Consider the following 12,370-nt stretch of genomic DNA (forward strand, 5'->3'; position numbering starts at 1 on the left):
CAAAAAATGACCAAACAGTTGTATGTAATGTAAAGTGTAACAGTGGGACACAGTTCATTGTATTTGCCATCAGCTTGATTACTTTCTGATTTTACATGATTGTTATCTGGAGATATGAAAATATCCAGAAATATATCTATTTATATTGTGGAGTTAACAGTACAGAAATGAATTGAAATAGTTTTTTATTCCTCTACAGCTGGATGACCAGAACCTTGGACCGGAGATGAATACTGAAGGCACTGTAACTAAACCCCCAAGAGGTGATCACCAGGCTCTGAACGGAGATTACTCCATGCCCTACCATAGGGGACACCTGGTTCCAGTCCGACACCGAAATGCCCAGCAATGCTCAGATGCCACATTCACACTCACAAATGCGGCTCCGCAGAACTCCAGATTTAACCAAGGACAGTGGAGTAGACAAGAGGGAATAGTGTCAAATGTCTTGACAAATAATTGCTTGAACCTTGGTTTTCATGCCTACGTTGTTACTGGTGTGGTGCCTGGAATTAAATATATTAATGAGAGGGTTAATATTCCCAATTATTTCTGGAGCGCCTACTGTTGCGTCGACAACAATAAGGTACATCAATTATCTGGCGCCTTCTATGGGAAGAATGATATCACCAACAAAGTAACAACAATCACTGTAGCCGACCTAAATACTGGGCTCCAGAGAGTCTACGGCACTGGCTTTCGTGTGTTTGGTAATAACTGTTGATAAATGTAGATATCCATTATCTACTACCAACATCTGCTGCCCCAAAGCTAACCGCAGTTACTACAGTTTGCTTGCTAATTATGCTAACGTTAAGTAGCAGTAATGTTAAAGGACCAATTTGTAGAATTTAGTGGTATGCAGAGGAACGGACTTGATATTCACAACTATTTTCTAATTAGTGTAAAACCACCCAGAACGGTCAAATGAAACCTTTCATGAATTTGTTGGCCACCGTAGATTCTCTGACACATACATGAGAGTATGTGTGAAAAAATTTTAATTGGAAACTCTGAAGTTGCAGTTTCTCTTGTAGCCTGTGTTAATCAACTCATAATATTGATAAAGAATGTATTTCTTTTATCTATATATTTCTCTTCATGCATAATCTCTTCTGTTGATGTCCTGATCATTGTAACCCTGCTTCTGCACAGAAAACATATCAATGACCTGTTCATGTGAATAAACATGGTGTCTGAGTCAGATGTGTCTGATTTTTGTATACTTCCAAACTGTTTTGATGTTCCTCATGTAACACAGTTGAAACCACATAGTAACTTCTTGGTATAAACTCACTCTGATGTTGATGAATACAAAGTTCCTGTGGCCTGCCAGCAACCAGAGAGAGACACTTAAAACTCCAAACAGAGCTGTATAGCTGATGTTTTATACTTTTAATATCTAAAGATGGTAACTTAGAGTGTTGTGTTCATTCATGGGTCAAGACAATAGAGTTTGAGTACTTCCTTGTGATATAACACATTCACACTCCCAAGTGATCTAGATTGAGTTTACAACTGCAAATACACAAGCTGTCCAAAACCTTAGTGCAAATATTCATATTAAAGCTTAATAATAATAATATTAAAGAGGCATATCAGTCTATTTAGGATATTTAAATGGACTACATGTGTGGTGCTCCACCGCTTCCTCACCCTCGATCAGTCCATGGACACAGCTATCAGAAAAAAGAAGAATAAACCAATCACAGGATGTATTTCAGTTATTTATAAATTAAAGAATTGATGAGAAAAGAGTAAAAGATCATAAGTAAACAAAGTCAATCATGCTTGACTAAAAAAGGTTCCTTGCTCTCTAGTTGAAGCACGTTATCTGCTCCAACCTGCAGAAACTTTATTAGTTGACAGGACATTTTTGCCGTAATCCTCTAATATATTCTCTAAATGGATTTATTTATGGATTTGATGCTGGGTCCACAAAAAAGAAAATGTGTGCAAATTATTAAGCTTACATTCATTTTCACATTTTAACTCTTTAAATTTAAACTAAACCACATGGAGACAAAAAACCTCACTGAACCTTAAATACCACTTTTGTGATCTCTGATTGGGGTCATCTTCTTGGTGATGAAGATAGTTATTTATGTCTCTGGATGGATGTTTGGGATCGTTGTCATGCTGCAGAATAAATTTGGACCCCCCCGATGGTGTTGCATTATGGGTAAGAATCTAAACATGTAAAGTGACTAAAACTTTTGCTGTTGCATCTACCGTACCGTACCGTCTTCTTCTGCTTATCCGGTGTCGGGTCGCGGGGGAACAGCCTAAGCAGGGAAGTCCAGAATTCCCTCTCCCCAGCCACGACTCAAACTGTGCTGAGCTGATGCAACTTTAATAACCACGTACATACTGTTCAGATTAAATTTGACCTGTTTTGACATTTAACAGCTTTTAAAAACACCCCAAATGTCTTTTATTCTGAAATTTGATGACTTTTCCTAAAGTGGTCCATAATGCACAACAATTAAAATATTTTAAATGTTATATTTAGTATAGATGCTACTAATGTTTGTCATTGAGGCTGTTCTGGGTCAGATTATCTCCGTATCTATGTCCATGTGTTTTAGTGAAATGAATAGTTGATAGTTTTAATAAGATAGTAGTTATGAGGATGTATTTTTATGATGTAGCAGTGAAGACTGATGGCTCTAATGGTTCTACAATAAACCCCACACTTCCACAAAGCTCTGCTCATTTTACCTTTACATTAAATACATTTCCATCATTATGTCTATGTTCTATTTTCATGTCTGAGGTAAAATAGGACATGATATTGTGTGATAGGAGATGTTTAGTCTCTCTGCTCTCTGAAACATGAATCAAGCTTTAATCACATTTATTGATCAGTCAGATTATTGACTATTGATGCTTTCTGAACACATCTGTGCTTCAATGTTTGGTAGAAACACTTTTTATGAGAACAAACTGTGAGGAGAGAATATGAACAGTATGAGAGGAGAGAATATGAACAGTATGAGAGGAGAGAATATGAACAGTATGAGAGAATATGAACAGTATGAGAGGAGAGAATATGAACAGTATGAGAGGAGAGAATATGAACAGTATGAGAGGAGAGAATATGAACAGTATGAGAGGAGAGAATATGAACAGTATGAGAGGAGAGAATATGAACAGTATGTAAAGGGTTAAAAATGATGAGTGTCTCTGGATTAATGATGTGACGTCAGAGACGCTGTGGACTGAATTAAAATCACTGACCAGCACATGTGAAGTATTGCAGTTGAATATTTTCTATATGACTGTTGAATGAAGGAACACACACACACACACACACACACACACACACACACACACACACACACACACACATCAAATCTGACAGACACCATGTGATCATCACCAAACTGATTTTATTCAAACTTTAAGAAGAAACTATGACGACAGCGGCTCTGACATCATTCTGTGGGCCGCTGCAGGCAACAAGGTGAAGTACAACCATCCACACACACACACACACACACACACACACACATATATACAAATATACACACAGGCATGTATACAACTTAAATCAGCATGATGGATTAAATAAAAACGTGGCCCTGCGTTGGACCTGTCGGGGGTGAAGAGCCTCGTCTGCTTCATGAAAGCAGGAACTGAACATTTAAAAGGAGAAAATAAAATAAAAGCTTCGGCTGTTTTTCAGATGTGGAAAATCAGGCGTCGGCTGATTCTTTTTTTCAGCAGCCAATCACAGCGCGGCAGCCCGAGTAAAAACCAACCAAAGAAACTGTAGAAAGCTGTCTCCAAAAGTGGCGGCAATATTTGCTCCCGTAGGCGGAGTCTCCGAGTTTTCACCATAAAACGATGAGAAAATAAATCGTTCACCTTTGTCCGAACGCAGGGTGAGAAGTACGGCGCGGCGAGGTGAAGCCTGATTGGTCCTCCTGCCATCTTTCACCTCAGTCCAGATTGGACAGAAGGTGGCAGCTCTGTCCTCGTCCTCCGCACAGCGCCGCCTGGTGGCGAGCAGCGGCGGTGGATCATAGTGACGTCTCAGCGTCCACCACTTTCCGACCGTCTTCGTTTTCCACGTTTATCTGAACGCTCGGCAGCTTCTCCTGACTGGAAGACACAACACATTAGAGTATAATGTATATATTAAAAAGAATGTCCTTGGAGTAGGGCTGTCAGCGTTAACGTGTTAATCACGATTAGATTAATACAATCCATAACGTGTTAATTTTTTTAATCTCATTGTAATGTAGCAAGCGTTTTTGTCCCTTCTACTCCCCCGTAGACGGCTCCTCTAGCTGTAGCGCTATGCTTTGAAGTGGCCTCCTGCAGTAAACCTACCGCGCTGATGGAAAGTAAGAGAGCTACTGGACTTTTGAACGGCTTGTTTAACTTTAAAACACTTCCAGACGCTTCAGTTGACAAGTCAAAAGTAAAATGCAACCTGTGTCAAACGGAGTTTAACTACCACCGGAGTACGTGGAGTTTGAGTTAGCACCTCCACGCTAAACACCCAGGTGCAGCCAAGCCAGCCTCAGCTCCACCAAAGGACCATTTTGGAGTGTGGGAGTCGCAGCAGAGCCGTGATTGATTCCCAGTTAAGACACTCTGGTAAGAAATGCTTTACATTATGGGCTTAAAACTGCCTTCAAATGGAAAATAACAGGATTTTAAACATGCATTTCAAAACGCCATTAATCGTGATTAACTATGGAAATTCTGCGATTAATCTCGATTAAAAAATTAACAGGAACACAGAACTAATGATCAAGAAAATAAAAAATGAAAAGCTAAAAATGTCCTTAGGGGTCGATACCATGGCAACCACAGCAGGGCTTCAACAAACTGCCGATCAATTTCTCAATTAATTGATTAATAGTTTTAGTTCATAAAGGTTTGTTTACCTGTTGCCGCCTTTCAGAGCTTTGCAGCTGTCAGAGTTCATGGAAACTGATTTCCAGACGCCACTTTTGGCCATTTCATCTGAGATGTTCACCTCCGAGGGGTCGCTGCACACACACACACACACACACACACACACACACACACACACACACACAGAGACACACACACACAGAAATAAAATAACTTTAAATATAACATTAAACATGATCTCATAGGTTATTATCAGCTGTTCTGTTGTGGACTCACCGTCCTTTCAGGGTTTTAACTGGGATCTTGAGAACGTTGCTGCCGTCGTACGCTGGATTACTGTCATCCTCCTCCAGCATCCGCTCAGCATCCTGTGAAACACACACACACACACACACACACACACACACACACATATAGAGACACACACAAAACAAAACAGTTAAACTAAAGCCAATAAAGAGTGTTGATAGTGCACACACACATAGACACACACACACATAGACACACACATAGACACACACACACACAGTGACAGACACACACACATAGAGTGACAGACACACACACATAGTGACAGACACACACACAGACAGACAGACAGACACACACACACACACACACACACACACACACACACACACACACACACACAGAGACACACAGACACACACACACACACACACACACACACACACACACACAGAGACATATACACACACACACACACACACACACACACACACACACACACACAGTCTCACCTCCTTCTCCTTCTTCTTCTTGTCGTCTTCTTTCTTCTTCTTGCTCTCTGGGATCAGATCATCCAGCCAGCTCAGCTCTCTCTTAGTGAAGCAGAAGTCCAGAAGCTTCCTCACGAACACCAGAGCCAGAACCTGCACACAGTTTATTACGTTAAAGTGGTAACCACGGTTACTAGACGTCACTAAAACTAGCAGTGATACAATAATCTAGTCAAATGAGTTCTTTAAAATGAACAAAGCAAAACTAAACTAAAACTAAACTGCAGATAAAATGGTCTTAGTTTAAGTTGTTACGTTTTCTCCTTTTTTTAAATTTATCAAACATTTCATCGTGGAAATATTTTGTGAAAGCATCAACAATCATCTCTACATTATTGTTGTAATATTGACATTGAGGTATTTGCTCAAAAATATGGTGATATTTGATTTTGTCCATATTGCCCAGCAGTAACAGCTCATCAATAATTAGCTGCAGACTCAGCTGTTTACAGGGCGTTATCATTCTCAGTGTGAACTAAACTATAAGACATTTACATTTACTTCTAAACACATTAAATAGGTCATAAATGTATTTCTAAAAAAGGTGTAAAAAGCATTTCAACCATTTAGATTTGAATTGTGGAGCTAGACTTCACAAACTGTGTTTCAACATTTCTGTGTTCAGGATTTAGTGATTAGCATAAACCCGCCCCTGCTGCTGTAGAGGTAGAAATACATTCAGCGGACACTACTACACTACAGTCTACAGTTAGCCAGTTAGCTGAGTTAGCCGCCGAGCTAGCAGCTGAGTTAGCAGCAGAAAGCTCTCAGACGTAGCGTCCATGTTTCTGGTAGAGGTGGTGACTTTGATTGACAGTTGACACTTGGTAGGGGGCGGGGCTTTAGGGTTTGGGAGCAGAGAAAGAGGCTGATTTTTACTTTGAAGCCTAATTTCATATATTTGGTGATTTTTTTAATCATTCAAATTTGGCAGCGTGGTTAACAACACACTTTTCTGTGGTATGTCAAACTCAGAACACATATTTATTCTTACTTTACATAGACTTTCTTGTTAAACTCACTGAAACTAACCTGAAATTAAAAAACCAAACAAATGTAAAATGAACTGTGGTAGTAAGAGAATAAACGTGTGGTCTCACCATCATGGGGAAGACGACGGCGGCGGCCGAGGCCTTGATGACCCAGAGGACGATGAGGCAGGACAGCTGCACCACAGTGAAGATGTGGACCTTCCACAGCGGGACGTAGCGCAGGTAGATCAGGTCCGGCTGGTGTTTGGCCGGCATGCCGAACAGTTTGATACGGTCGAACAGCTGCAGAGGGAAGGGCATCAGAGACAGTCAATCAATCAATCAATCATTCAAATAAACTAAAATAAATCATCAAACATAGGAACTCGTTTAAAAACAGGAACTCAGAAAACGCTATCATAACTCTCAAGAGTCTGCAAAGAGGAAACACCAGAGGTAGGATTCAAATTTAAAAATAAATATATGAAAAAAATAATAATCAATAATCAAACCAATAAATACACAGAAAAAAATTAAGTGCAAATAAAAGATAAAAAATATACTAAAAGGTAAGAATAGAATAAAGTGTGTTAAAACCAGAGATGTCAGGAATAAAAGAGTGAAAGTAAAGAAATAAAAGGAAGGAAGGAAGGATGGATGGAAGGGCAGTAGGAAGGAAGGAAGGACAGACAGAAGGAATGAAGGAAGGAAGGAATGAAGGAACGACAGAGGGAAGGAAGGAAGGAAGGAAGGAAGGATGGAAGGAATGAAGGAAGGAAGGACAGTAGGAAGGAAGGAAGGACAGACAGAAGGAATGAAGGAAGGATGGAAGGAAGGATGGAGGGAATGAATGAAGGAAGGAATGAATGAAGGAAGGAAGGAAGGATAGTAGGAAGGAAGGATGAAAGGAATGAAGAACAGAAGGAAGGAGGGACAGACAGAAGGAATGAAGGACAGTAGGAAGGAAGGAAGGACAGACAGAAGGAATGAAGGAAGGACAGTAGGAAGGAAGGAAGGATAGACAGAAGAAATGAAGGAAGGACAGAGGGAAGGGAGGAAGGAAGGACAGTAGGAAGGGAGGAAGGAAGGACAGTAGGAAGGAAGGAAGGATGGAAGGAATGAAGTGAGGAAGGAAGGAAGGAAGGAAGGACAGACAGAAGGAAGGACAGAGGGAAGGAAGGAAAGAAGGACAGAGGGAAGGAAGGAAGGAAGGACAGAAGGATGGAAGGGAGGATGGAAGGATGGAAGGGAGGAAGGGAGGAAGGACAGAAGGATGGAAGGGAGGAACGAAGGAAAGGAGGACTCTTTGTGACACTGAGACTCACCTGAATGCCTCTGAGCGAGGAAACGCCCATGTAGAGGAAGACTCCGTAGAGGACCGGCATCGGGATGAACTGAAGCAAAAGAGAAGAGAAAAAAACACTGAGACAGAAATATCTCTACTCTCTCATCATCACCATCAATAAGGACCAGCATTCTTAACCCTTAACCCTCCTGTTGTGCTCAGGTCAAGGAAGGAAGGAAGGAAAGAAGGAAATGAGGGAGAGAGGAAGGAAGGAAGGAAGGAAGGAAGGAAGGGAGGAAAGAAGGAAGGAAGGAAGTGAGGAAAAGAGGGAGGAAGGAAGGAAGTGGGGAAAGAAGGAAATGAGGAAGGAACTAAGGAAGGGAGTAAAGGAGGAAAGAAGGAAGGAAGGGAGGAAGGAAGGAAAAGAGGGAGGAAGGAAGGAAGGAAGGAAAAGAGAGAGGGAGAAAGGAAGGAAGGAAGGAAGGAAGGGAGGAAAGAAGGAAGGAAGGAAGTGAGGAAAAGAGGGAGGAAGGAAGGAAGTGGGGAAAGAATGAAATGAGGAAGGAACAAAGGAAGGGAGTAAAGGAGGAAAGAAGGAAGGAAGGAAGGGAGGAAAAGAGGAAGGAAGGAAGGAAGGAAGGAAGGAAAAGAGGGAGGAAGGAAGGAATGAGGAAGGAAGGAAGGAAGGAAGGAAGGAAGGAAGGAAGGAAGGAAGGAAGGAAGGAAGGAAGTAGAGAGGAAGGAAGTAAGGAGAGAAGGAAGGAAGTGAGGAACAGTCAACAGAGATGGGGTCAATTTGACCCGGGAGTACAACAGGAGGGTTAAACAGGTAGGAGTGGAAAATGAGATGTAAAAACTATAATTTGATGTTACTAGTTCAGAGTATGTGCAGGTTCAAATGTAAGACCTTTTGTATGTAAGGAAGGAAGGAGGGAGAGAAGGAAGGAAGGAAGGAAGGAAGGAAGGAAGGAAGAAGAAAGGAAGGAAGGAAGGAGAGAAGGAAGGAGAGAAGGAAGGAAGGAGAGAAGGAAAGAAGGAGAGAAGAAGGAAGGAAGGAGAGAAAGAAGGAAGGAAGGAGAGAAGGAAAGAAGGAGGGAGAGAAGGAAGGAAAGAAGGAAGGAAGGAAGGTGAGAAGGAAGGCAGGAAGGAGAGAAGGAAGGAAGGAAGGAAGAAAGAAAGGAAGGAGAGAAGGAAGGAAGGAAGGAAGGAAGGAAGGAAGGAAGGAGAGAAAGAAGGAAGGAAGGAAGGAAGGAGAGAAGGATGGAAGAAAGGAAGGAAAGAAGGAAGGAAGGAAGGAAGGAGAGCAGGAAGGAAGGGAGGAGAGGAGGAAGGAAGGAAGGAGAGAAGGACGGAAGAAAGGAAGGAGAGAAGGAAGGAAGAAAGGAAGGAGAGAAGGAAGGAAGGAAGGAAGGAGAGAAGGAAGGAAGGGAGGAGAGGAGGAAGGAAGGAAGGAGAGAAGGACGGAAGAAAGGAAGGAGAGAAGGAAGGAAGAAAGGAAGGAGAGAAGGAAGGAAGGAGAGAAGGACGGAAGGAAGGAAGGAGAGAAGGAAGGAGGGAAGGAGAGAAGGAAGGCAGAAGCCAGTAAACAAAAGCAGAGTGTAGTAGAACATGAACCTTGAGGACGGAGGTCATGAAGACGGAGCAGCCCATCAGGGTGAAGATCATGAAGCCGGTGACTCTCTGCTCGATGATTCCCAGGAACTTGGGCTGCTCGCCGGGAGCCGCGCACGCCGACTCCACCTTCAGACTGTTGACGTGCGAGATGGAGAGCACGGTCGCCGCCACGAACCACGGCAGACCCATGATGGAGCAAACGCCCAGCATCAGCGCCACCACCAGCAGGTCCAGGTGATAGCCACAGCCTTTCTGCAACCGACACACGGGCAGGGAAGCGGAGGGTTAAACATCCGACCCGCTCGAACCCGAACCCAAAGTTCCCACAGCCCTATGTTCCCACAGCACCGATGTTCCCACAGCACCTATGTTCCCACAGCTCCTATGTTCCTACAACTCTATGTTCCCACAGCTCTATGTTCCCACAGCTCTATGTTCCCACAGCTCTATGTTCCCACAGCCCTATGTTCCCATAGCACCTATGTTCCCACACCCCTATGTTCCCACAGCACCTATGTTCCCACAGCTCCATGTTCCCACAGCACCATGTTCCCTCATCTCTATGTTCCTATAGCACCTATGTTCCCACAGCCCTATGTTCCCACAGCACCTATGTTCCCACACACCTATGTTCCCACAGCACCTATGTTCCCACAGCTCCATGTTCCCACAGCACCATGTTCCCTCATCTCTATGTTCCTATAGCACCTATGTTCCCACAGCCCTATGTTCCTACAACTCTATGTTCCCACAGCACCTATGTTCCCACAGCACGTATGTTCCCACAGCACGTATGTTCCCACAGCTCTATGTTCCCACAGCTCTATGTTCCTACAACTCTGTTCCCACAGCACCTATGTTCCCACAGCACCTATGTTCCCACAGCTCTATGTTCCTACAGCTCTATGTTCCCACAGCCCTATGTTGCCACAGCTCTATGTTCCCACAGCTCTATGTTCCCACAACTCTATGTTACCACAGCTCTATGTTCCCACAGCTCTATGTTCCCTCAGCTCTATGTTCCCACAGCTCTAGCTCTATGTTCCCACAGCACGTATGTTCCCACAGCACCTATGTTCCCACAGCTCTAGCTCTATGTTCCCATAGCTCTATGTTCCCACAGCTCTATGTTCCCACAGCCCTATGTTCCCACAGCACCTATGTTCCCACAGCACGTATGTTCCCTCAGCTCCATGTTCCCACAGCTCTATGTTCCCACAGCACCTATGTTCCTACACCTCTATGTTCCCACAGCACTTATGTTCCCACAGCACCTATGTTCCTACAACTCTATGTTCCCACAGGTCTATGTTACCATAGTACCTATGTTCCTACAGCACCTATGTTCCCACAGCTCCTATGTTCCTACAACTCTGTTCCCACAGCTTTATGTTCCCACAGCTCTATGTTCCCACAGCGCCTATGTTCCCACAGCTCCTATGTTCCTACAACTCTGTTCCCACAGTCCTATGTTCCCACAGCTCTATGTTCCCACAGCTCTATGTTCCCACAGCCCTATGTTCCCATAGCACCTATGTTCCCACACCCCTATGTTCCCACAGCACCTATGTTCCCACAGCTCCATGTTCCCACAGCACCATGTTCCCTCATCTCTATGTTCCTATAGCACCTATGTTCCCACAGCCCTATGTTCCCACAGCACCTATGTTCCAACAGTACCTATGTTCCCACAGCTCTATGTTCCCACAGCACCTATGTTCCTACAACTCTATGTTCCTACAGCTCTATGTTCCCACAGACCTATGTTCCCACAGCTCTATGTTCCCACAGCACTTATGTTCCCATAGTACCTATGTTCCCACAGCACCTATGTTCCCACAGCACCTATGTTCCCACAGCACCTATGTTCCCACAGACCTATGTTCCCACAGCTCCATGTTCTCATAGCCCTATGTTCCCACAGCTCTATGTTCCCACAGCACTTATGTTCCCATAGTACCTATGTTCCCACAGCATCTATGTTCCCATAGTACATATGCTCCTACACCACCTATGTTCCCACAGCACCTATGTTCCCACAGCTCACCTTCAGTTTGTTCTCCTTGCGGTTGACGATGACGGCGGTGATCTGCTGGTCCATGAAGATGAGGATGGTGCAGAGCAGCGCGGGGACGGCGGCCGCCAGCAGCGTCCACCAAGGGTTCGGTCCCAGCGGAGAGATCAGCCACCCACGGGTGTTAGAGGTAGGCTGGATGGGCAGAGAGAGAGCAGAGAAACCAGGAGGGTCATTTTAGTTCAAGATAGGAAGGGAGGAAGGAAGGAAGGGAGGAAGGAAGAAAGGGAGGGAAGACGGAAGGGAGGAAGGAAGGGAGGAAGGACAGAAGGAATGAAGGAAGGAAGGAAAGAAGGAAGGAAGGGAGGAAGGATAGAAGGAAGAAAGGGATGGGATGGGATGGGGGTTCAGGTCTTACCTCGAAGCGATCGGGTACTTTGAGTTTGGGCGAGGGAACCCCGACCAGATAATCCACCAGCACCATGATCATGATGGTGAGGAACACGGCGAAGTCACTGATGGTCGATCGCACCTGCAGACACACAATAAATCCACACCTGATATACCACCCAGGTCTCTCTCTCCATCCCTCCCTCTCTTTCTCTCCCTTTCTCCTTCTCTCTCCCCCTTTCCCCCCCTCTCTCTTTCTCTCTCTCTCTATCCCCCTCTCTCTCTCTCTCTCTCTCTCTCTCTCTCTCTCTCTCTCTCTCTCTCTCTCTCTCTCTGTGTGTTTCTCCCTCTCCCTCTATCTCTCTCTCTCCCTCCCCTCCCTCTCCCTCTCTCTCTCCCTCTCCCCCTCTCTCTCTCTCTCTCC

The 12,370-nt window shown here is 44.1% G+C and overlaps 1 protein-coding gene across 1 annotated transcript in view; it reads right to left on the reverse strand.

Annotated features, from left to right (window-relative positions):
- Nucleotides 1–3,804: 3,804 nt before the first annotated feature.
- Nucleotides 3,805–12,370, reverse strand: part of LOC128366625 (sodium bicarbonate cotransporter 3-like) — a 54,570-nt gene continuing 46,004 nt past the window's right edge. The window contains exons 15-23 of the mRNA XM_053327361.1: nucleotides 11,975–12,088; nucleotides 11,590–11,751; nucleotides 9,543–9,794; nucleotides 7,969–8,037; nucleotides 6,773–6,946; nucleotides 5,634–5,765; nucleotides 5,149–5,240; nucleotides 4,902–5,006; nucleotides 3,805–4,107 (exon numbers count right to left, since the gene is read on the reverse strand). Of these exons, the coding sequence (XP_053183336.1) occupies nucleotides 4,026–4,107; nucleotides 4,902–5,006; nucleotides 5,149–5,240; nucleotides 5,634–5,765; nucleotides 6,773–6,946; nucleotides 7,969–8,037; nucleotides 9,543–9,794; nucleotides 11,590–11,751; nucleotides 11,975–12,088 (1,182 nt within the window). The 3' untranslated portion in view covers nucleotides 3,805–4,025. The remainder of the gene's footprint in view (nucleotides 4,108–4,901; nucleotides 5,007–5,148; nucleotides 5,241–5,633; nucleotides 5,766–6,772; nucleotides 6,947–7,968; nucleotides 8,038–9,542; nucleotides 9,795–11,589; nucleotides 11,752–11,974; nucleotides 12,089–12,370) is intronic.

This window comes from Scomber japonicus, chromosome 10, assembly GCF_027409825.1.
Source record: "Scomber japonicus isolate fScoJap1 chromosome 10, fScoJap1.pri, whole genome shotgun sequence".
Taxonomy (NCBI): Eukaryota; Metazoa; Chordata; class Actinopteri; order Scombriformes; family Scombridae; genus Scomber; species Scomber japonicus.